At 37.4% G+C, this 25,927-nt stretch overlaps 1 protein-coding gene and 2 long non-coding RNA genes across 8 annotated transcripts in view; 2 read left to right on the top strand and 1 right to left on the bottom strand.

Moving 5' to 3' along the window:
- Positions 1–9,950, top strand: part of LOC6586675 (stromal interaction molecule homolog) — a 96,869-nt gene extending 86,919 nt beyond the window's left edge. For 3 of the 5 annotated variants that reach the window (XM_032733359.2, XM_032733358.2, XM_044009338.1), the window contains 4 exons: positions 8,574–8,689; positions 8,749–8,921; positions 8,979–9,570; positions 9,625–9,950. In XM_032733359.2, the coding sequence (XP_032589250.2) occupies positions 8,574–8,689; positions 8,749–8,921; positions 8,979–9,570; positions 9,625–9,797 (1,054 nt within the window). In that variant the 3' untranslated portion in view covers positions 9,798–9,950. Of the gene's footprint in view, positions 1–8,573; positions 8,690–8,748; positions 8,922–8,978; positions 9,571–9,620 lie in introns of all 5 variants that reach the window. The other 2 variants (XM_044009336.1, XM_044009339.1) reach the window with 1 other exon arrangement.
- A 3,023-nt stretch (positions 9,951–12,973) lies between these two features.
- Positions 12,974–17,075, bottom strand: LOC116804692. Of its 2 annotated transcripts, none has more exons than XR_004364698.2 (2): positions 16,988–17,075; positions 12,974–15,091 (listed from the first exon to the last, which is right to left on the bottom strand). It is a non-coding gene; the product is annotated as an uncharacterized LOC116804692 (long non-coding RNA). The 2 variants fall into 2 exon arrangements; XR_006357429.1 differs by lacking the exon at positions 16,988–17,075 and adding an exon at positions 15,441–15,569.
- LOC122757401 lies at positions 16,251–17,250 on the top strand. Its single transcript, XR_006357430.1, has 2 exons — positions 16,251–16,576; positions 17,022–17,250. It is a non-coding gene; the product is annotated as an uncharacterized LOC122757401 (long non-coding RNA).
- The last annotated feature ends 8,677 nt before the right edge of the window (positions 17,251–25,927 follow it).

The following is a 25,927-nucleotide window of genomic DNA, read 5'->3' as shown; positions in this document are numbered from 1 at the left end:
ATTGGGTGGCACTTTTTGAGGCGTCTTTTCCTCGGCTTGGCTAGCAAATTTGTGTGCCTGTCAAGCACACAATTTTGCCGACCTTTGCAATCTTTACATCCTTTAACGTCCGCTTGGGCGACCCTAATTTTGTTCAAGTTTGTTTTTGTCGCAATGTCGTATATCTCTAGGGCGTATTTCCAGATAGGGCTTAGGAATCTCTTGCATATCGTGGTTTAGCCCATTCTTCAAAGCTATTCACGTACTGCTGCAAGGATTCCGTTTCTGTGTTAATGCTCGGACTTCTAGTCAAAACTGCAGTGTCATCCGCATAGGTTGCTATCAAGACATTGTCCTCATCTTATCCTGCAACTACATTTATGGTCGGCATATCGGCTGTATATAGATTGTACAGCGTTGGTCCAAGCTTCGAGAATTTTTCTCCATTCACAACAACTCTGAAACATCTATCCATGAAGAAGCTCGTAACAAGTTGGAATAGCTGTGGTGGTAAGATGCTCTTCAATATATATTGAAGACCATCGTGCCACACCCTGTCAAAAGCTTGCCGGATGTCCATAAAATCAGCAGCCGCATACATTTTTTGCTCCATTGCATCGAGGGCGAATTTGATGACACCCACACGATGAAGCAGTTCCGGCGTACCGTGTCCTCGTCTAAATCCAATAAACAATAAACAGCAGCGCTCTTTGTGGCAGGAGTTTTAAAGTTCTATTATTCAGCAAGTCTTCTCCATGGGCTTTTTTAGTTTTCAGCTTATTTATTTGCCGCAAAACCTCTTGAATTGTGACTGGAATTGCAGGCAGTGACATCTGGAAGGGCGTCTCCAAACTTACCTCAATATCTCTTCTTGTTCTGTCAGAAGTAAGATTAAATGGCTTAAATCTTTCAACTAAGCTGTCCTCAAAGATTTTAGCCTTCTGTTGATTGGAATAACACCAACCACACGACTGGTTTTTGTTTGGCGTTTTCGGCATGGCGACTCTTTTAAATCAGCTTGTAAGCTTCCAGAGTGTGTAATTGAAAGATGCATCAGGGCCCGCACTTTCTAGTATTCCTGCTTGGCTTTTGCAAGGACATTTTGCAGTCGGTTCGAAAGTCTAGTGTAGATCTGGTGGACTTTTCTAACTCTTCTTTTCAGACGTAAGAGAGCGTCAACGTTAACCACTTCTTATCGCAAATAGATAAATAGATTTATAACGGTTCTTCCGGTTTGTTCTACAATATTCAGCCAAGCAAAATTGGTGGCGAAGGGGGCGTGGTTCCAAAATCTGTAAATTACAAAATGCTCGTATTCATCATATGTATATACACAGTAAATCTGAAGTCTCCCCGTTTGAATGTGTTCAAATAAGGTTGCTAAAACAAAGTCACTTTTTCGATTACTCTCGATAAAAAAGTTATCGGATGAGTTATCGAAAAAATATGGTAAACTTGTAAGATATAATCACTAACCAGAGAACACATAGACTAGACAACTAGTGGAAAGCTTTTTGCACGCTATTTTTGAGGCTTTAGAACCCCAGACAGCTTTGGACTCGCTCGGCTCCTTACTTTTAGGTTCGAGCTACGAAAAAATACGAACGCACAATCATTTCGCTTCATGCGCTCGACCGAGATGGTCAACTTTTGAACAAAAGATCCCTCTATGCTCCCTTGCTCTCTCTCTCTCTCGATGCTCTCTGCTCTCTCGAATGTGTATATGTATGTATGCATGTGACCACAAGCAGCAGCTCACGAAAATTGAAATTTCGTCGCAGCAAGAACCCATGCCTTCCCTTCTGTGTGAAGAGTATACCGAACTTTTCAAAGCGTTTGCCATGCGTTTGCGTTATTATTTGTGGGAAGAGTATGAAAGCGTTGGTGCGCATAATGAAAATGTTATTGCGACGAGCATGCACACACACACTTACAGTATGCTACATGTACTATGAGCATTTGTATGCCTGTGTGCAAAGCCCTTGCTGGCTATAGCAATTTGAAATCCTAGCATTTGCATTTGGTCGATCTTGTGAAGTGCTCACACTTACATAAATATGTTTGATTGTGTGTACGCAGGGGCCGCGATGCTCACAAATGATGGGGTTATCATTGTAGAAGCAGTTCAGTGCCTTTATATGTATGTGCGTGTGTGTATGTTTATAAGTGTATGCATGCGACATGAGCATTGACGTGTGCCTACGACAACTTAGAATTGTGTGAACGATTTTGGGTTTGACCGGAAGAGGCGCGCTTATATTTAAGTAGATGATTTTATTTCAATGATCGTGGGTTTGCCTATCAGAATGATTTTTGCTAGAAATGTAGTACCTGTGATGAAATATCGATACCAGATGCTTATCAGCTGACTGAACGACAAAAATATGCTAATGCACGCAATAAGATGACAGGCACGGCAAAATTATTTTTTGAAACTATTACAGTTGCTAATTATGATGATTTATGTATGGAATTGATAGAGGAGTTTGATCAACAACTGAGCAGTGTAATCGTAACAAGAGGCAAACTGGAAATTTTCATGATTACGTGTTAGAAATGCGTAAAATCGCTGCACTAGGAAAAATCGAAGATGAATCTACATAGTTGATGGACTAGAAGTGCGAGATGATTTGAAATATCCATTATATAGTTCAAGGTCGTTCAAGCAATTAAAGAAGTGTTATGACTTAATAGATGCTGTGGCTCAAAGGAGCCGTAATACACGCCGTTATGATATGCCGACCAGTGCTCATGCCAAAATATAAGACAGAGCTAAAAAAAATCCATTGTTTCAATTTTGGATCAACGGATCATAAAAAACCCGATTGCCAGGCAGGTATTAAATGATTCAAATGTGGTGGATTCGGGCATGTATCGAAAGAATGTTCGGGAAAGATGTAAACTATAAACGTAGTCGTTAAAACGTACAACGATAACCGAATGAAAGAGATGCAAATGGAAGACAGGAAAGTCAGAAGCTTGGCGGATACTGGCGCAGATGTATCGATAATGACGCGAGAAAATGCGATGAACTTTTTCAAGATCGTCCGCTTCAAAAACGTTGCGCTAAGCTATTAGGACTAGGCAATGTTGCTACGGTGGTACTAGGTGATGTTACTGCCAAGGTCGAGGTGGATGGATTAAGTACAGAACATACGTTTTTAGTTATTCCTAATTCCAAGTTGCAAGTCGATATGCAAATTGGTTATGACTTTCTTCAGAAAATCTTAGTCATTTTCAATGCTGCTACGCCGCGTGCGCATAAACTCAGACGTAGACGTTCTAACAAGAAAAAGCCCAAGACGAAGATAAACCTGGAGGAAGCTTCACTATAGCAAAAGTATCCGCTGATGCCACATTCGCCAGTGGTGACCATCGATACCAACCAGCAAGATGAGGTAGCGACGATACTCAATGGCGAAGGCAAGCGAATACGACGCAGCGCGTGTGTGGGTAAAGTGAAAGTCTGGGTCGATTATATCAAGAGATCAGCGCTAATGCCGGCTAGTGAGATGCCAATAAATCAATCGATAAGAGCTGCAGCAGCAAATGTTGATCAACTGTCCATGAATGTCGTGTGGGACGGGAAGACACAGCCCATGAAGCGAGGGCGCAACGCCATTAAACTCACACAATTCGTAAAAATCAGGAAGCTGGCAAACAAAAGCCCGAATATGACGTGCACCAGTGAGGACAACATGAAGCTTTGGCGTTATTTCGACTACAACGAAGGAACAGATTCCGAGGAATCATCTGAGGCAGACGATGATCAGGATGATCGAATGTGAAGTGGCATGAGAAGCGTTCTCGAACGGTGTGGCATCCTAGTTACACAATAGCAACAGGGTAGCAACTCCGTTTTAAAAACGAAGGCAGTTGTTGAGAAGGCGTTGATGGAACAAGACGGATAGAAGACATTTTAAGAAGAAGAAAGACTTACACGCTGGTGATTGGAAGTTAAGCAATCACAGTGTTCTAAAGTTGTTTAAGAGCTCAATACTCTAATAATTTCAATTACAAATATTCAATCTAATTAATAAAACACAATTATATACAAAATATTGTTACATATATATTCTTGATTAGGGCGACGAGCTGAGTCGATTTAGCTTTGTCCGTTCTACCGCCTGCCTGTCTGTCCGGATGTTTGAACGCGTCGATCTCAGAAGATATAATAGCTAGAGACTTGAAATTTGTTTTCTTAGGTCCGTGTGTACAACGCGCATATCGAGTTTACAAATCGATAACATACTCCGTTATTTTGTTATCGATTAAAATCATTATCGAAAACCAGTAATAAAATTTATATCTGCTACACCTTTAAAGCTAGAGTCGCCGAATTGAAAAGGTAAATTTCTATATACTTTATAGAATTTCAATTTTTTTCAAAATTTACCCTATATTCATCCCCTCACCCACACATTTGTAAAAGGCGTATTTAAAATACTAGAGACGTGTGCTTTGGCAAAAACATGCATATATATGTTATATTCATAATCTAAAAGTTTCATGAAGATAGTCCCTCCACAAAAAAGTTATTAAACAATTGAGTTCCCACCACTGCAGCCAATGCGTGGTTTTGCATGCTTGCGTATGTTTGTGTGTGGACGTGTGTGCATGTGCGAATAATTATGAAATATCAGTTGCTCGAAGGGTTCAGGGGATCCCGTAGTCGAGCAGTCTCCACTGGAGCTTTCTTACTTATTATACTTATTCACGAAAAAGAATTATTATACTCATTCACGAAAGTGAATTAGTATATTGGTTCTGTGCAATGTCCGTCTTGCCTTTCGTCCGTCTGTGCGTCCGTCCGTTTTCGGCGCTATTGAAGCTAGAGAGTTTAAATTTGCAACACATACTCGTATATATCTCCGATTTATAAAGTGTTCAACTTTTCCCGATCCGACCACTAGATGCATGGCAAATCTAAAAATGCATTTTCCAATATGCCATAAATTAAACAAGTAAGAACGTTGCAGTCGGGCGTTACCGACTGCGGAATACTCATTCACATCCCATCAACAATTTAGTAGCTAAGTTTCGCTCTAATACTGTAGAATATACAGGGTTTCCGATTTGCAACGCCCCAACTTGGCGTTGATACCTCATTTTTGGTCAGTTTTTAGAACGAGATAACGGTACCCTAACTGCAAAGTTTGAATGCTTACTTTAAAAAAAAGTGAAAGTACAGGGTATTTTTCAATATGCCACGCCCCTAAAGAGGCGTAAAAATTATTTTTTTGGGGAATCGATAGAGGAGGCTACCAGTAACTCAACTATCTAAATTTGAAGCTTCTAGCTATTATAATTTAGGAGATATAAACTTTTGCGGTTTGCCACACCCCCTGTGGGCGGACATATGTCCGACAAAGCTTTTCGGTCTCGGGTGATCAGCCCGAGTATATATATAAAATTTGAGGACTCTGGTATTAATAGTTTCCAAAATATAGTAGACTTCGAAAAATCACTATATCTTCAGGTCCAAATTGCCACGCCCCTAATGAACGTAGACTTATAATTTTGTCTTTAGACTTTAGAATCATAACATTAGCTGACATGCAAAATTTCAGCATTCTAGATTTACAACTTTAGGAGATACAGTTTTATCCGATTTTCCACGCCCCCAATGGGCGGAGATACATCCGCCATAGCTCGTGATCTTGGGTGGTCGACGCGGACCTACATGCCGAATTTCAGCTTTCTAGCTCTTTAACTAACATGATATCTGGTATATCGGAAAATGCATTTTCCGATTTGCCGCGCCCCTAGTGAGCGGATCGGGAAAATTTTAACACTTTATAAATCGGAGATATACACGAGTATGTGTTCCAAATTTCAAGTCTCTAGCTTCAATAGCGCCGAAATAGATTGCGTTCATACGGACAGACGGACAGACGGACGGACGGACAGACGGACATTGCACAAAACCAATATACTGATTCACTTTCGTGAATGAGTATAAAAATGTAACGGTCAGAACGAGGCGTTGCAGACCTCACAAAGTATATATATTCTTAATCAGGGCGACGAGCTGAGTCGATTTGACCTTGTCCGTCTGTCTGTCCGTCCACCCGTATGTATGAACGCGTCGATCTCAGAAGATATAATAGCTAGAGACTTGAAATTTGTTTTCTTAGGTCCGTGTATATCACGCGCATATCGTGTTTTTCTCTAAATATCTATAACAACTCCCGATATTATTGATTAAAAACCTTATAGAAAGCTAGTTATTTAATTATATCTCCGAAACCTTTAGAGCTAGAGTTTTCAAATTTTAAATGTAGACTTATATGTATTTTATAAAATTTCGTTTGTTTTTTAATTTACCCTCACCCTTATATTCACCCCCTTACCCCCACCTTTGCAAAGGCGTATTTCAAATACTAGAGACTTATGCTTTGGCAAATGCATGCATATTCATGCTATTATCATAATCTCTTCATGAAGATCGTATATCCACAAGAAAAGTTATTAAACAATTAAGTTCTTTAGTAAGCGCACACTGCACCATGCGTGTTTATATGTGGCTGCTTGTGTGTGTGTATGTGTGAGTATGTATGCGAGTGTGTGTGTGTGCGTGTTTCTTGTGTAAGCAAAAATACACAAAAAATGATTGAAATAGCTATTGCTCGAAGGGTTCAGGGGATCTCGTAGTCGAGCAGTTACAGCAGCTTATATGCAAAATTTCAGAGTTCTAGCTTTAAAATTCCAGCTGATACAGTTTTATCCGGAAATGCTTTTTCCGATTTGCCACGCCTCTAGTGGGCGGATCGAGAAAATTTTAACAGTTTATAAATCGGAGATATACCCGAGTATCTATCCCAAATTTCAAGTCTCTAGCTTCAATAGCGCCGAAATAAACTGCGTTTATACGGACAGACAGACGGACATTGCACAAATACAATATACTCATTTTACTTTCGTGAATGGGTATGAAAAACAACTAAAAAGGCTCTAGTCGAGACTGCTCGACTACGAGATCCCCTGAACCCTTCGAGCAACTGATATTTCAATAATTATTCGCACTTGCATACACACACGCGCACACACAGCCATACGCACCCACGCATAAACACACATTGGCTTCAGTGATAACTTACTATGGGAACTTAATTGTTTAAAAACTTTTTTTGTGAATAAACTATCTTCAGATTATGATTATAACATAGATATGCATGGATTTGCCAAAGCACAAGTCTCTACTATTTGAAATACGCCTTTTACAAATATGTGGATAATGGAGTGAATTAGAGGTGGGGGTAAATTTTGACAAAAATCGAAATTCCATAAAGTGCATATATTTTAAAAATTTGGAGACTCTAGCTTTAAAATTGTAGAAGATATAATTTTATAAAAAATTTTGGATACGATTTTTTATCGATAAAAAGTAACGAGATGAGTTATCAATTTTTTGCGATAAATTCGATATCCGCGCTATATATACGGACATTTAACAAAAAAAAATTTAAGTCTTTATTAGCTGCTAGATCTTCTGAGATCGACGCGTTCAGATGGACAGACGGATGGACGGACCGGGCTATATCGACTTAGCTCATCGCCCTGATCAATAATATATATACTTTGTGGGGTCTGCCACGCCTCCTTCTGCCTGCTACTTACTTTTTCACAAAACCATTATACCCTGATTTCCCATTTTTAATGGGTTCAGGGTATAAAACATAGAAATGCAAGCATAAAATCGCACTAGCAGCAGTGTGGGCTTATTATGAAATTTAATTGCTTAATAACTTTTCTTGTTGATGAACTATGCTCATAAAACTTTTAGGTGGTTAATATAACATTAAAGGGCGTGTGTCTGCCAAAGAACAAGTCTCTAGTATTTGAAATACGCCTTTTTCAAAGGTGATGGTGAGGGGGTGGATATAGAGGTGTGGGGTAAATTTTAACAGAAATCGAAAATGTATAAATTCATTTACGTATGTATACATTTAAAATTTGGAAGCTCTAGGTCTAAAGGTGTAGGAGATATAATTAAATAACTAGGTTTCGATCAGCTTTTTAATCGATAACAATAATCGGGAGTAATTATCGGTATTTAGAGAAAAACTCGATGACATACACGGACCTAAGAAAACAAATTTCAAGTCTCTAGCTTTATATTTTCTGAGATCGACGCGTTCATACATACGGATGGACAGACAGACGGACAGGGCCAAATCGACTCAGCTTGTCGTCCTGATTAAGAATATACATATATACTTTGTGGGGTCTGCCAAACCTCCTTCTGCCTGTTACATACTTTCCCATTTCAATGGGTTCAGGGTATAATGAGGTCAGCATATAAAAGGTTATTAAACAATAATTTTCCATAGTATCTCATACTGCAGGCAATGCGTGCTTATGCGTAAGGTGTTTGTATATATGTTAATTCTTCGGTAAGATGAAAAGATACGAAGCATATCAGATCCCAGATAAGTTCAGTGGATCTCATTATCGAGCGGTTTTGACTAGAGCTTTATTACTTGGTTTGCTTTAATATTGTCGAGCCGACATTGCTCACTAAATTGATATACACATTTCATATATACTTCACTGAACTATATTTCTGATATTATTAAAATGATTTATTTTAGGTTGGCTGTAAATAATTTACATTACGTAAGCAATGTTCTAGGTATAAAAGATCCAATACATAAGCAAAAAATTTCGCTGAAAGCCATGGATGTTGTTCTTTTTGGCCCGCCACGAGGTAGGTCTAAAGTTTTATTTGTCCGGCCGCCTTTTAAGTGCTTGACTTATTATGTACAGAAACCGGCACTCGCTGGAAGGATTACATTCTTGTCACTCTTTTATTGAGTGCTATAATAGGATGTTGGTATGCTTATCAGCAAAATAAAAATGCTAAGCGACACTTGCGCCGAATGGCGCAGGACATGGAAGGATTACAACGAGCTGAACAGAGTCTCCAAGAAATGCAAAAGGTATTTTAGGACTATGCTTTCGACAAAATATATTTTAAATGTAATCTGCTAAATTAGGAATTGGAGTTAGCTCGCATGGAGCAGGAAAATGTTGCCACAGAAAAAATGGATCTCGAAAGGCGGCTTAAGGAAGTGCCTTCATTTAGCACGTCAAGCTCAGATCTGGAGGTACAGCAGTTAAAGAAAGAAATTGAGATGTTACGCAATGAATTAACACGTGCCGAATACGAGTTGGTGGACAATTGTTGGACCCCACCTCAGCAGCTACAATCATGGCTACAGTACACATATGAATTAGAAAGCAAAAACCATCAAAAAAAACGTATTTCTGCGGAAAAACAACTTCAATCCGCACGTGAAGCATGTGAAAAATTACGTAAAAAGCGTTCAAGCTTGGTCGGCGCCTTCGTTTCAACTCACGGCAAGAGCATCGATGACGTTGATCGTTCTATTGTTGAAGCACGTAATGCTCTTGGCGAAGTAACTAATGAATTACAGGAACGCCTCCACCGTTGGAAGCAAATAGAAACGTGCCTGGGGTTAAATATTGTCAACAATAACGGACTATCATACTTAGAGAATGTTCTTTATAGTCGTAATGGTGGTAGTAACAGCTCTATTGGTATTAATTCTACAAAAGGCTCTAGAGGTGAGATTAACCATTTTATGATATTTAAGTTTAATTTTCACTATTTACAGCAAGGATCACATGCAGCACCGACGACCTTGATGACGAATCAGTACAAGGTAAGATGCATTTTGAGAATTTTGCACTGCTTGCAACGGAGTAGTTTTGTTGCGTTTGCCTGGCAAGACAACACAGGAATAATCTCTATTGCGGACCGAGCATGCAAAAACCAATGGATATATTTTTAAACATTCGATAATGTGTAATTATTAAATTTCATTCAACAATAATCTGAAATTTCACACTGTGGAAACTCTACCATTACTTGGCATATATATTTATAGACATGAAAGTTTTCTAATACGTATTTTTGATAAAGCATATATGTATACTTAAAAATAGATCTACATACATATTAATTTATTTTGGGAATACTGTCATATTTTAAAGTAAAATTTAAATTTTTTAAATTCCTTAAGCACATAGCTCGCAAATAACTGTTGACCGTTTCTCGTTGTCTGAAAGTAAGTGACTTTCACTCACACTTTGAGAAAGTCTCAGAGATCTTGACAAGCTTGTTCGCGCTCATTTTCGTTTTGTTCTCTTTTGCTCTGGTTGATCCCCGTTAAGTAAAATGAAAATAAAAGTCTTTTGGGATTGCGATCGAGAATTTAGTTTTGTGGGCTGTTGTGTTTATATACTTATCTATTAAATATATTAATTTTTATTATATAAAATATATATAATACTATATACATATATATGTATATAATACTACATGCAAATAGTACAGCGAACATTATTAGCAAATAAACTTAAATTGCTCTTTGAAAAAATTTATTTCTTTTAATCTAAACACACAAAATAATGTGTAGACCGTTTGCATTGAGTTTATCATTATCTCACTTACTGAGTCTCATTGCGTGAACGTCACATGGCACATGCGAGTACCGTGGTTGTAAACCCCCATCGGGGTACACGTCACGTAAAACAAATCAAGGATTCTGTCCGTCTGTCCGTATGAACGCAGTTTATTTCGGCGCTTTTGAAGCTAGAGACTTGAAATTTGGTACACATACTCGTGATTTATAAAGTGCTAAAATATTTCCGATCCGCCCACTATGGGCGTGGCGAATCGGAAAATGCATTTCCAACATTTCGGCCGGTATCTCACGAATAAATGCTTCAATGTTGTCTTCAAATGCGTCAATTGGTAGGAGCGCGAGTTACCAGTCTGGAGTCGTCCTCGGAGGATGGATGGGGAGTGCTGCGTATCAATTGCCAGTAATGAGACGATCCAGATGCTGTTGCTAGAGATATTCCTGTGTAATTCTTTGATTGTAATGAAAAAGACATCCGTCTTCTTTACTTGCTCGATTCGAACTGAGCATACATTTATTCAAGAAAATATATATATCGCTAAATCTAAACCAAGCTGACTGTAATGTATCTTTTGTTTATATGTGTCGCGACATTCTGCCCAAAGCTGATGTTGCAGTTTCGCAACATAGTCTTGGTCAGCAGTCGTGCCCACACGAATTGGAGCAATGTGCTGTGCTGAACCGATGCGGTTTGGTGGGGGCCATCTCAGGGGGAATTGAAGGGGCTGAGATGGTAACTCCTCCCCCCCTAGTGTGAAGCGACGGCCATAGCGACGGTATAGTTGGAAGTCCGTCTGAAGGTGTTTCCATCGGAGTAAACAGAATTTTGTTGGTTTTGCAGGTGCACACGATGCCAATCGTTATAGCAAATAATGCCATTAGGACGTATATTGCTGTTAAGTGGGTAACGTTTAAGTTTTTCATCTCTATTATTCCGTTCTGTGTGTTGAGAGTCTGTAGGTGGAGCTTGTGTAGACTGATATCATTAATAGTATTATTTATCTTAATGTCCTCGAGTTCTGGAATCGAGAGAATGTATTCTTCGGTGTAATCAATCTCTATGTCATCGTATTTCAATCTATTTATATTAATGGAGCAGTTCTTGAATGTGATAATGGCTGATCCGTTAATTCGTTTCGGTCTGCCACATGTGGATGTGATTGTTGTGTTAATTGTATTGAAGACGATAATGTGGAGCTGTTCTATTTCTTTAATGATTTCTTCGCTGCCAATATCTTTAATGTCGCATGTTGTCGTTTCTTCGTTTAGAATGCCCTTTAGGCACTGTTGGTTGATTGCTGGAGTAATGTTGTCTTCGCAGATATATGACTGATGGACTTTCGGACACTTGCTACTTATTTCTTTGATAATGCCAGCTTGGTTATGTATTACATATTTTGGTAAAATTAATATTTTGGTCTTATTAATAGGTAGAGGAACAATGTGTATTAATTCATAATTGTTTGTATCAAATATTGGTATGTTAATTTTAAAGGTTACAGTTTTTATACTCATTCACGAAAGTGAATCAGTATATTGGTTTTGTGCAATGTCCGTCTTGCTGTCCGTCCGTCTGTCCGTCTGTCCGTCCGTCCGTCTGTCCGTCTGTCCGTCTGTCCGTATGAACGCACTCTATTTCGGCGCTATTGAAGCTAGAGACTTGAAATTTGGAACACATACTCGTGTATATCTCCGATTTATAAAGTGTTAAAATTTTCCCGATCCGCCCACTAGGGGCGTGGCAAATCGGAAAATGCATTTTCCGATATACCAGAAATCATGTTTGTTGAAGAGCTAGAAAGCTGAAATTTGGTATGTAGGTCCGCGTCGACCACCCAAGATCACGAGCTATGGCGGATATATCTACGCCCATTGGGGGCGTGGCAAATCGGATAAAACTGTATCTCCTAAAGTTGTAAACCTAGAATGCTGAAATTTTGCAAGTCAGCTAATGGTATGATTCTATAAAGTCTGAAGATAAATTACAAGTCTACGCCCATTGGGGGCGTGGCAAATCGGACCTGAAGATATAGTGATTTTTTAAATTCTCCTATATTTTGGACACTATTGATGGCAGAGACCTCAAATTTTGTATATATACTCGGACTGATCACCCAAGACCAAAAAGTTTTGTCGGATATATGTCCGCCCACAGGGGGCGTGGCAAACCGCAAAAATTTATATCTCCTAAAGTATAATAGCTAGAAGCTTCAAATTTGGATAGTTGAGTTACTGGTAGCCTCCTCTATCGATTCCCCAAAAATAATTTTTACGCCTCTTTAGGGGCGTGGCATATCGAAAAATACCCTGTAATTTTCACATTTTTTGAGGGTAAGCATTCAAACTTTGCAGTTAGGGTACCGTTATCTCTTTCTAAAAACTGACCAAAAATGAGGTGTCTACGCCCAGTTGGGGCGTGGCAAATCGGAAAAACCTGTATATTCTACAGTATTAGAGCGAAACTTAACTACTAAATTGTTGATGGGATGTGAATGAGTATTCCGCAGTCGGTAACGCCCGACTGCAACGTTCTTACTTGTTTCTTTAATTATTGTATCTAAAGTTAATAGTCTATACAGATGTTCTTCTGAGTTAGTTGGACAATTTTGTTCATCAATTATTTGTTTAATTATGAGCATCTCTCTTTCTGTTAAGATAAATTTAGGTATTACATTTAGTTTCGTTAATAGGATGCTTTCTGCTATATTATTAATATGGTTGTACAAAATGTCGATATTGAAATTGATTCTAGATATGTATTGTAAAAGATGAATTTCATTGTGTTCTTCGTTCAATGATTTAAAAATGTTATTTTTATAGTTCTTAATGAATAAGTTTATGTTTTCCTGTTCCATATTTATATGGTCAGTAATGTTTTTGAATCTTATTGCTATGTCGTTATTAATGATATTTTGTTGATTAATGTTTTTAATTATATTTCTTTCGTTCTCTTCTAATTTGTTGAATTTGTTTGTAATGGTTATTTCGTCCGTGGCGTCCATGTTACCCGTTATTATTATACGCTTCCTAGTCCGTTAATTAACCCTCTTCTATTTCTGATCTTTGGTACTATTGCGTTAATTTTATGTTTTACTTGTGTTAATTTGGTTTTTACGGAGTTAATAATTTCTCCCGAGAATTTAGCGTCTTTAAGATCATTTAATGCTATTTCAAATTTGTTTACATTGTCAATAGAATCTTGTAGGTTAATTTTATGAATTAGGTATTTGTGTGAAATTACGATTTTTGCGTTACCGAGATTAATTTGTGCCATCTTATCATTGTCCGTTAGATGTTGAATGTTTAGTAATTGAGCGTTTATGTGGTGGCACCTGTAAGAGGTTATATATTTAATTTATTTTTCTTAGTCTCTTCCTGATTTTGGACTTATGTATCTTTTGGTACTTTGCTGTTAGAAGGGTTATGCCCTGATCTACTAATATTTTATGTTTAGAAAATCTAGCGGTTAATTTATTTCGTTGGGGGTTGGTTGGGTATCAATGATAGTTGTATGTATGGGAGGGGAGGTCCTAAATATCTATTTATTAAGTATCCTGATTGTTCTTGGAGGCTTTTACCTGAAAGTTTGGCTGGTCATTGTAGTTATGTAATTGAGCTTCAGTTTGCACGTTGTCTATATCCCTGGTAATTCCCTTGTCTAGAAGTGCTAGGTTTTGAATCTTCGATGCTACGGTTGTGGCCTTGTGTCTTGTGTGTGTTCTGGGTGAGGTAAATTTCACGCTCTTTCAAAGCCCATTGTAGAGCTTCTCCAAGGTTTGTGGGTTTCATTGCCCTGACTGCTGTACCTAAGGGACCCTTAATACCTGATAGGAATGAGTTCAGACAAATGTCGGCAAATAGATTTTTCTTAGTCTTGATTAGTGTTGGTTCTATCTCTTTTGTATCTGTCAATCTAAACAAGGCGATCTTAATTTCACATACCTTTTCGTACAAAGTACGAAGTGGTAGTGAGCTTTGAACCAACGTATGTAGCTCATACATTAAGTTCATCTCTCTTATCGGAACAATGTAGGATTAGAGCATCCTTTATTTAGTCCCAATTAAGGCTAGCTCCTTCCTCTATAATAGCTTCCATAGCTTTTCCCTCAATTTTGTTTCTAATAGCTCTTAATAGCATTTGGCCGTATGGAGTCTGGTCGGTTCCTCTAATGAGGAGAAGTATTTCTTCAACGTTAGTGATAAATTCACTGAGGGTCTTTGAATTGCCATCATAAGTTGGCAAGAAACGAATAGCGTCAGGAATTTTTAGTGTATTCAAACAGTCCACGTGATTATTCATATTGGGGATCTGACTGGGTGGTGGAGAGCTCGAAGTAGATGTCATTGGAGTAATGTCCTCAGTTCTCGCTACAGTCCGGGTTTCCCTAATGTCCGTTAGGCTACTGCTAATTCTAGTCCTACTTCTAGTGCTTGGGATAAGTTTCTTAACTTTACCTATAGTCGACATTAATTGGGTTAATTGTTGTATAAGTAAGTATGTGTGTTTGTATACCGTTGTAAAATTTTCTTAAGTGTGAGTGTATGTATATTAAATATGATTACTTAAAAATAATCTTAGTTTATTTTGCTCAGTGTGGAGTGAAGTGTGTAGTTATGTGTGGTGCCCTGGTGGAACGTTTCCTCAATGCTTTCATTTACATCTGCAGAATTGAAGAAATACAATTAGTGTTTGTTTAACGACATAATTATTTGTATTATTAATTTCTTATTTAGTGTTATATCTATTTTTATTTATTTATTTATATTTTGTTTTATTTATTTTCATATTTTTATTCAGTTCTGAACGTCGACTTCTGCATACAAAAAAGAAAAATATATATATATATATATATATATATTTTTTTTGTTTTTGTGTATGCAGAAGTCGACGTTCAGAACTGGTTCACCAGTATGTGTGAGTTCATACATGTCTGTGCGACAAGTCGTAAGTCGTTGCAATAAATCACATTGAAATATTGTTTCGGCCGACAAGTCTGTACCAGTACTCACAACATGTTGGCTCCGTTCACTCATACCGCTATGACTATCGTTGTGCTCCTTCGTTGTTATTTCTTTTTTTTATACCCTGAACCCATTGAAAATGGGAAATCAGGGTATAATGGTTTTGTTAAAAGTATGTAACAGGCAGAAGGAGGCGTGGCAGACCCCACAAAGTATATATATTCTTGATCAGGGCGACGAGCTAAGTCGATTTGGCCCTGTCCGTCTGTCTGTCCGTCCGTCCGTCCGTCCGTCCGTCCGTCCGTCCGTCCGTATGTATGAACGCGTCGATTTCCGAAGATATAAGAGCTAGAGACTTGAAATTTTTTTTCCTAGGTCCGTGTATATCACGCGCATATCAAGTTTTTCTTTTTATATCGATAACTACTCCCGATAATTTATTATCGATCAAAAACCTTATCGAAAGCTAGTTATTTAATTATACCTCTTACACCTTTAGAGCTAGAGCTTCCAAATTTTATATGTAGACTTATATGCACTTTATACAATTTCGATTTTTCTTGTAATTTACCCCCCACCCCTATATCCACCCCCTCACCCTCACCTTTGTAAAAGGCGTATTTCAAGTACTAGAGACTTGTGCTTTGGAATGTACATACATTTGAATATTATGATTACGTTCTGAAAGTTTCATTAATATTCAAGAAATAAATCCTTATAATGTTGCCCACACTGCAGCGCAGCACAAGCGCAGTCGCTGCTTACTGCGCAGTTAGCAGAGCGCGTTCTAATACGTGGATGTGTATGTACGTGCCGAAAAGAAGTGCAGAGTGATTAGAATATCAGATTAGAGGGTTCAGGGTATCTCCTAGTCGAGCAGTCTCGACTTGAGCCTTCTTACTTGTTTTTATATATATATATATGTATTCGTGTTCGTGATGTTCAGACAGTGTCTGTGCAACAAGTCGTATGTCGCCCCAATAAGTCGCGCTGACGAATTGGTTCGGCCGACCAGTTTGAATGCAGCAAGTTTGTCGTAAACGTCGCGTCATGTTGGCTGCGTCTGTTCATATGCCCTGAACGTATGACACGACGCAACATGCTAACTCAAACCGAAAATGCACAGAACTCGTTGGCGTGGGCGGTTCTTAATGTGTTTTTTATTTTTATTACTTTTCGGTTATGTATGTAAAGGGAAAACAATTATGTATATGTTATCTATGCATGTACATATTATATATGTATTTCGTGTCTGCGTCTGTCCGTGTGCGCTTCTCTTATTCTTTTCACTTTATTGAAATATGATATTCATGCATAAATACATGTACATATGCACGTTTAAGAATTTTTGTTTTAGTTTTTGTTAGCACTCGCAAACGACACAGTTTGTTTTACACACACATATGTATGCACATGCACAACCACAGTTTTTTTTTTTTTTTTCTTTTTTTTTCGTTTCGCATTTCTACGTTCCACCGTAGCACTTTTAACACTTTTGGAGCTTTGTTTTTTGCGTTATACATCTCGTCTTTATATTTATTTACGCAAGAGAATGTATATTTAACTTTTGTGTGAATTAGATTCTTACTGCTTACATGATAACTAATATTACGAGATTCCTCATGGTAGGTTCTTCTTGTGCGGCTGCGCCAGTTACCAGTCTGGAGTCGTCCTCGGAGGATGGATGGGGAGTGCTGCGTATCAATTGTCAGTAATGAGACGATCCAGATGCTGTTGCTAGAGATATTACTGTGTAATTCTTTGATTGTAATGAAAAAGACCTCCGTCTTTACTTGCTCGATTCGAACTGAGCATACATTTATTCAAGAAAATATATATATCGCTAAATCTAAACCAAGCTGACTGTAATGTATCTTTTGTTTATATGTGTCGCGACATCCTGCCCAAAGCTGATGTTGCAGTTTCGCAACATAGTCTTGGTCAGCAGTCGTGCCCACACGAATTGGAGCAATGTGCTGTGCTGAACCGATGCGGTTTGGTGGGGGCCATCTCAGGGGGAAGTGAAGGGGCTGAGATGGTAACTCGCGCGATGAACTTTCTTAACAGAGCACCTATTTTGATAATAAAATTCAACAAGATACCTATTGCAGAATACTCATTCACAAATGATGTCAACCGGAGTATATTCAGAGAGTTCTCAGTGAGAGTTAACAGACGTGTTTACTATTGTGCTCTTCAATTATTCTTGTTTTCTTAGTTAATTATTTTTATTAAATTTCACATAATTGCGGTTCGGTTGTATACAGCAAATATCTATATTATCCTGTGCAAGGTTTGATCCGTTGTTCACTGCGTTTTTAATAATTTGCTTTTTTAATTTGTGAAGCTTTGTGTGCAGTGTCGGTTCATTAGTTTCATTATTTGCATTTTTGCTTTAGTGTTTCTATTTGTTGGCGCTCTCCCCAGTTCACTCTTTCTAAGTTTGTGTGAGTGTGTGCATAAGTTGCTCTCACTATCTACGGTTGTTGTATTTGCCTCTCTTGAATCTTTGATTTTTGTGGTGTGCAAGTATACTCTCTCGCTGAGGACTTTTGATCTGCTCCGTAACGGCTGTTTTTGTTGTTGACTCGCTCTCTCAACATATATTTTCGTTGCGCTCTGTAACGGCTGTTTGTTGTTGGACTCGCTCTCAACACATTTATACCTCTCTTTGTTGTGACATTTCTGTTTACATTCAGTAATTTTGTGATCTATCCCGATTGCCAATATGAGTTGCTGCAAAAAAGCTTGCACTTTCAGGCAAACAGTTGATTCTGCACAAGCGCAATTTATAAGTTGCTGGCTGTGTGATAACATGATGCATACTAAGTGTGCAGGTCTTACTGGGCGTGAATATGACAAGATTATGTCTACTACTAAAGCTGGTAGTGGAGGCATACGCTGGTCTTGTCCGATTTGTTTGGAAAAACAAATAAACTTTTCTAAAATGTATAGTGCTGTGAGGTCTCAGTTTTTAAAACTGAAGAAGATTTCTATGCAGTTGACCAGTGACATGGCTGCTGCTGAGGTAATCTTAAATCAGTACGGCTTTGAAAGTCCTCTCTCTCAATTGGATACTCCTTTGTTGTCGGTAACTCCTTCTGTAATAGTACCGTCATCTAATTCGCTTGCTCCTCCCTCACCTTGCGCTTCTGTTTTGTCGTCGGCGCCCAATTCTCTAGATCCTCCTTCACCTTGTCCCATATCTATTTCTTTTATTGAGGCTTCTATTGAAACTCAAGCCCCTGTCCCAAATTTGGATGCTACTTCTATTGTTGCTCAAACAAAGAGTGACAATAAGTCAGCCTCTCATAGCATTACCTTATCTGTTGTCTCTCCTAGAAAGCAAGTTTTCTTATCTAGGCTTTCATCTGACACTACCATTGAGGCAGTATCGGCTTTTATCTCAAATAAGATTCCGGCTAATGTTTTTATATCGAAGTTTAGTTTTGCGACACCGCGTGAAATTGCTTCGTTCAAAATCAATGTGCCTGTAGAACACTTTAAAACCCTTTGTGACCCTAATTTCTGGCCACCTCATGTAGTTGTTCATGAATTTAAACCCAAAAATCGTAACAGATCGATGCCTATTTCAGTAAATTTACCTTCGGTGCAATCTTCATCAAACGTTGTACCAAAAAACTAAATTACTTACAAACCTCTTCTCAGCTGTCCCTGATTTATCAAAATGTACGTGGCTTAAACTCAAAACTTAAAAGTCTTTTCTTGCATAGTTTCAGTGTACAATATGATATTATCGCTTTCACTGAAACATGGCTAAGTAGTAATATTCATAATAGTGAAATTCTTTCAAGTAATTTCACTATTTATAGACTCGACCGTTCGTCGCGCAGAGGTGGTGGGGTGTTAATTGCGGTTAAGTCCATTATCCACTCTGAATTGTTTACCTTTTCGTCCCTTTATGATGTGGAGATTATAGCGGTTAAATTAACTCTGCCATCGTGCTCATTATACATCACATGTTCTTATATCCCTCCCTCTTCTGATGTACAAGTTTATGCTCACCACATAAATTGTATTAAACAAGTTAATGAACATGTAAATGATAGAGATTGTCTTCTTGTGTTGGGTGATTTTAATATTCCGAACACTTCTTGGTCTTCAACTTGTAATGCAAATTACTTTATTCCGACAATTGATCACTATCTTTTTGATGAATTGTTTAACCTGTCTATGTTTCAGATGAACTCTATTTCAAACCATCTTAATCGCACTCTTGATCTTGTGTTTGTTAATCATGATTCGCTCATTAATGTCGCGAGATCAACTCCTTTCTCCTTACCTGAGGATATATATCATCCCACTTTAGAGGTTTTATTAACTATCGACAATCCTCCCTCTAATACTCCAATGCCTTCTAAACTTAGTCGCTGTTATCGTAAATGCAATTTCGTTTTGCTTAACGAACTAATTAATTCAACAGACTGGTCTATTTTATATGAGTCGGTTGATATTAATTTAGCAGCATCGTTTTTTTATTCTACCTTAAACTCTATTCTGGATGTTTGTGTCCCTCTCCGCCGTATTTCGCCAGTTTCAAAAAAGCCACCTTGGTTCACCAAAACTCTTTCGAACTTGAGAAACATTAAAACTAAATGTTTTAAAAATTACAAAAAGTCTGGTTCAAGTATTGACTGGTCCAAATATTCCATTGCCAAGTCAAACTTCAATCTTTTAAATTCTAGCTGTTATGAGAATTATCTTACACGTTGCAAACGTCAGTTTACACGTGATCCCAAACAATTTTTCTCATTTGTAAACTCGAAGCGTAAATCCTCTGGTTTGCCGTCCTCATTTGTCCTTGGAGGTGAAAAAACATGCAATGATCAGGATTCCTCTGATCTATTTGCTGATTTTTTTCAATCCACTTATTCTTCTGCTGATCTCTACAGCAACTCATATCCTTATTCTCTTCCTGAATATGGATCTGTAAATACTCCCAAAGTTACTGCATCCTCTCTGGCTGCAGCCATTAAGACATTGAAATCATCTTTCTCTCCTGGTGCTGATAATATTCCTAGTTGTGTGATTAAAGAGTGCAGTGTTTCTCTTCAGTCACAATTACTAAAATTGTTTAACTTGTCCTTGGATACTTCTGTGTTCCCTTCAATTTGGAAAGAATCTTTCATCATTCCCTTATATAAAAAAGGTGGAAGATCTGATATTTCCAATTATAGAGGCATCGCGAAATTATCTGCTATTCCGAAGTTATTTGAGAAAATCATAACATCGGCCTTGCAGCATTTTTGCAAATCGATTATTCAACCATCTCAACATGGTTTTGTTCAAAATCGATCTACGTCCTCTAATTTACTTGAGTTCACGTCGCTTGTTAATGACAGCTTTTCCAAAAAATGCAAACCTATGTTATTTATACGGACTTCAGTAAAGCATTTGACTCAGTACATCATTACATACTAATTCTTAAGCTTGAACGCTTAGGATTTTCACCCAGTCTTGTCTCTTGGATTTCATCCTATTTAACGGGTAGAACCCAAAGAGTCTTGCTGAGAACAGCTATGTCTAAACTTATCTTTGTTTCGTCTGGTGTACCTCAGGGTAGCCATTTGGGCCCATTGCTCTTTTCCCTTTTTATAAATGACCTTCCTAGTTGTATCTCGTATTCCACTATATTTATGTATGCTGATGATGTAAAACTTTGCCTTCCATACTCCAGGGCAAATGGACATCTTCACCTTCAAGATGACCTAAATGCATTTCAACTTTGGTGTGTGGCAAACCAGCTTGACCTAAATTGCTCAAAGTGTATGACAATGACCTTCAGTCGTACCGTTCCTCTAATTGTTGATTATAAAATTAGCAATAATTCCTTACGACGCATCTTTACAGTCAAAGATCTTGGTGTATTCTTTGACTGTAAACTTAACTTTAATCTTCATATTTCTACCATAATTAATGAAGCCAAAAGTGTGCTTGGCTTTATTAAACGTTGGTCTAAGGAATTTAAAGATCCTTTTATTACCAAGCGCTTATTTACTTCGCTTGTGCGTCCTATCCTAGAGTATTGTTCTGTCGTATGGTCTCCGCAACATAAACTGTATCAGGATCGTATCGAATCGGTCCAAAAACAGTTTCTTCTCTTTGCCTTAAGAGACCTTAGATGGGACAGTAATTTACGATTACCGTCTTATCATAGTAGGCTCCAGCTAATTGATCTTCCATCGCTAACCAATCGCAGAACAATTTTAGGAATTGTTTTTCTGCATAAATTGATTAGTGGTGATATTGATTCGTCCTCTTTGTTGGGTCGTCTAAATTTTTTGGTTCCGTCCCGATCAACTAGACACTATCGTCCGCTTCATTTACCTGTGTGCACTAGGGATTATTCTTTGCACAGTGCGTTTCATGTTCTTTGTGTTAATTTTAATAAATATTATCACGTTTTTTCCTTAGAGCTCTCTCCTCCTAAAATAAAAAGTGTACTATCAGCTTATCTTAGGGAAATCACTCACAATGCCCAGGCATAAGCATTGGCATACGCTTTTGCTGCTAATGTTGTGTTAGTGATTTCTCAATTCTATTCTTATACTCTATTTTTGGCTCTTCCATTACTCTTTTCTTTTTATTATTTCTTATTCTTTTTATTAACTTTTCTTGCAACTTCTCTTATTACCGGCCATTTTCTTTTTCTATACTTTATCTCTTCTTATTTTATTCTTTTTTTTCTTTTTTTTTATTATTGTTTTTTTTTTAACTCCTTTTATTTATTTATTTATTTTATTTTATTTATTTTTTATTATTATTATTATTTTTTATTTTTTATTATTATTTTAAGAATTATTTTAAGTATGCTAAATATTGTTTAATAACCTACATTTTAATATTTTATTTTTTTAAGTTTTCTTACTAACACTTTCTTTTCATAGCTTCAATAGTATCACTGACCATATTTGGCTGTGAGACGTGGGCATAGCCGGCCGGACTGGCAAATAAAATACCCCCATCGGGTTGGTGTTACTATTGAAATTATATCGTGTACTTTGTATAGGCTTTTTTAAATTAAAATTGACTCTCATTTTTGTCAATAGCTTTAAGAAAATAAATAAATAAATAAATAAAATAAATAAATATACTGCAATTTTCAAGTCTATTGCACAACAAAAAACAGGGCATGATCCCATTAAAAATGGAAAAGCATCGATAGCTATTGCTATCATCATTGCATCATTGCAGCTAGGATCGTCAAATTACATATATCATTTATACAATTTTGAATTTTATTATATATTTATATCCATATATTGTATACCGGCTCCAAGCTAGCAGCAGATCAGCTCGATTTTCCTATACATGTGCACACACTCATCGTCTATTCTATGCGTACAGACAGTGCGCGCTTTTTATCACATTCTTAGAATTTAGATTGATTTCTGGATTTCTAGCCGTTACTGTAGTTTTTTTTAGATGACGCTCTATTATTAAGCTATTCTATTTCAGCTACTAGCTGATCAAGCAAAGCAGTGGCGCTAAAGGCGACGCAAGTTCTGTTAGGGTAGGGAGGTTCGAAACCTCTTCGATGTTATTTTTATACCCTGAACCCATTGAAAATGTGAAATCAGGGTTTTATTGCTTTATTTTTTCGATAACTCATCCGATAACTTTTTATCGAGAATAATCGAAAAATCGGCATTGTTTTTTCAGCCTAATATGAACATTTTTAGACCTGGAGTCTTCAAATGTGCGTTGTATATAAAGTTAATCGATACAAAGATTTTGTAATTTACAGATTTTGGATACCACGCCCCCTTTCCCCCCAATTTGTAAAAGTACATTTCAAGTACTAGAGACTTGTGCTTTGGAATGTACACACATATTCATCATATGATTACACTCTGAAAGAAATTATTCAACAAATAAATTCTCATAATATTGCTCACACTGCAGCGCAGCCCAAGCGCAGTCGCTGCTTACTGTGCAGTTAGCAGAGCGCATGTGGATGCATGTGTATGTATGTGTGCATAAAAATGCAGAATGATTAAAATATCAGCTTAGAGTGCTCAGGGTATCTCCTAGTCGAGCAGTCTCGACTGGAGCCTTATTGCTTGTTTTTTATTTATTTCATACATAATTAGTTTTTTATAAAATAGATATTTTATTGGGAAGGTGCGAACTTGAATGAATGGCACTTAATACATTTCTTTTTCTTAGTCGAATGACTTTATAAGTTTAAATTTGTTTCTTCATAAATAGCCCTCGAGTACATATACGCATATACATACATATATATGCATATATGTATGTACATATGTATGTAAATATGTCTGCACGCATAGCTCCAAGCATTTCAGCCTTATAAACGCGCTCATTTTTATGCGTATATGTATGTACGCATAAATGCGTACTCTAGCATATTCTACGAATCTCAGTTCCGATTGATTTGTCTTTGCATTGTTTTTAAATTTCCAGCCGCTATACTGGCTTTTCTGTGCTATATGGCGTCATAACAATATATTTTTTAAATTTCATAAAAATGTTTATTTCCGTATTATGAATATCTATTAAGCTTATTTATATGTACAAATACATAAATAGATGGCTGACGCATATAAATATCGCAATTCGGGCACTATAAATGCCGATTGCCACGCCCCTAGTGGCCGTAGACATTTTTCGTCAGTTTTTAGAACGCGATAACAGTACCTTAAATGTCCCACACCCCTAAAGGGGCGCTCATTTTCTGATCATAAAAGACTGTTCTGTCGAAAGAAAATGGTACCCTAGCCGCGACTCTTCTTGATAAGTCGCTTATGACTCTTTTTTTATACCCTGAACCCATTTTCAATGGGAAATCAGGGTATAATGGTTTTGTTAAATGTATGTATGTTTGAGATATAAGAGCTAGAGACCTGAATTTTTTTTCCTAAGTCCGCGTATAGCACGCGCTTTTGCTTTTGCGTTTTGCTTTAAATATCGATAAATTGCCCCGTTATTTTGGTATCGATTAAAAACATGATCGAAAACCAGTAATAAATTTTTATCTTCTACATCTTTAAAGCTAGAGTCTCCAAATTCTAAATGTATGCTTATATGCATTTTATACAATTTCGATTTTTGTCAAAATTTACCCCCCACCACTAATTCACCCCCTCACCCTTACATTTGTAAAAGGTGTATTTCAAATACTAGAGACTTGTGCTTTGGCAAATACTTACATATCCATGATATAATCATAATCTTGAAGAAACTACATCCACAAGAAAAGTTATTGAACAATTAAGCAGCCAATGCATGTTTATGCGTGCGTGCTTATCTCTGTGTGTGTGCGTGTGTGTGTGTATGATGTGTGTGTATATGCCTGTGTGTATGCGTGTGTGTGTGTGTGTGTGTGTGTGTGTGTGTGTGTGTGTGTGCGTGTGTGTGTCCTGTGTAAGCAGAAAGACGCGAAAAATTATTGAAACAGCTATTGCTCGAAGGGTTCAGGGGATCTCGTAGTCGGGCACTCTCGACTAGAGCTTTCTTACTTGTTTAATCATAAAAGAGTCTTCCACGAGTCATCTTTTAATCATAAAAGAGTCTTCCACGAGTTAAAATTTAATAATTTCTGACTAATATTCGAATGAAATTTTGAATAATTTGCAACAAAACCAATTTGTTTATTAATATAATTTTCATTTACTATATATATATGATCTTAAAAAATAACAATAAAAAAAGTAAAAATATTCAAAACAAATCGAAATTCAAAACAAACAAGTAAGAAGACTCTAGTCGAGACCGCTCGACTAGGAGATACCCTGAACCCTCCAATCTGATATTCTAATCACTGTGCACTTGTTTTCGGCACACATACATATACACGCAGGTATTAGAACGCGCTCTGCTAACTGCGCAATAAGCAGCGACTGCGCTTGGGCTGCGCTGCAGTGTGAGCAACATTATAAGAATTTATTTGTTGAATAATTTAATTTTTAGACATACAATCTTAATGAAACTTTCAGAACATAATCGTAATGTTGAAATGTATGTACATTCCCAAGCACAAGTCTCTAGAACATAGCTCGCAAATAACTGTTAACACTTTTTCGTTGTTTGCAAAAAAGTGTCTTTCAGTGACACAGTCAAAAAAACTCAGACAGAAACTGTTTTTGTCGCGTCTGGCTTAGCTCTCTCGCGCTCTGAGGGAGATAGTTGTTTCTGTTTTCGTTTCCTTAAGTGAGGGAAAATCGTGTTAGTTTTACGCGACACTCATGTGAGAGCGTCACACGAATGAGTGATCGCACTGCGTCTGAGCGAAACAGATGCTAAAGAAAACAGAGACTGACGCTCAGAGCGAGACGTGTCTGCACAATTTTTTTTGGTTATGATGCGAGAAAGAGAATAAACGAAAAAACGCTCAACTCTCATTGCAAGCTCTGCTCTAGAACTTGAAATACGCTTTTTACAAAGGTGTGGGTGAGGGGGTGAAAATAGAAGTGGGGGGTAAATTTTAACAAAAACCGAAATTGTATAAAATGTATATAAGTCTACATTTAAAATTCGGAAGCTCTAGCTCT

Source organism: Drosophila mojavensis, unplaced genomic scaffold (assembly GCF_018153725.1).
Source record: "Drosophila mojavensis isolate 15081-1352.22 unplaced genomic scaffold, ASM1815372v1 contig_72, whole genome shotgun sequence".
NCBI lineage: Eukaryota > Metazoa > Arthropoda > Insecta > Diptera > Drosophilidae > Drosophila > Drosophila mojavensis.
Note: the sequence above shows the minus strand (reverse complement) of the source record. Positions and strands in the feature narration are given on the sequence as shown.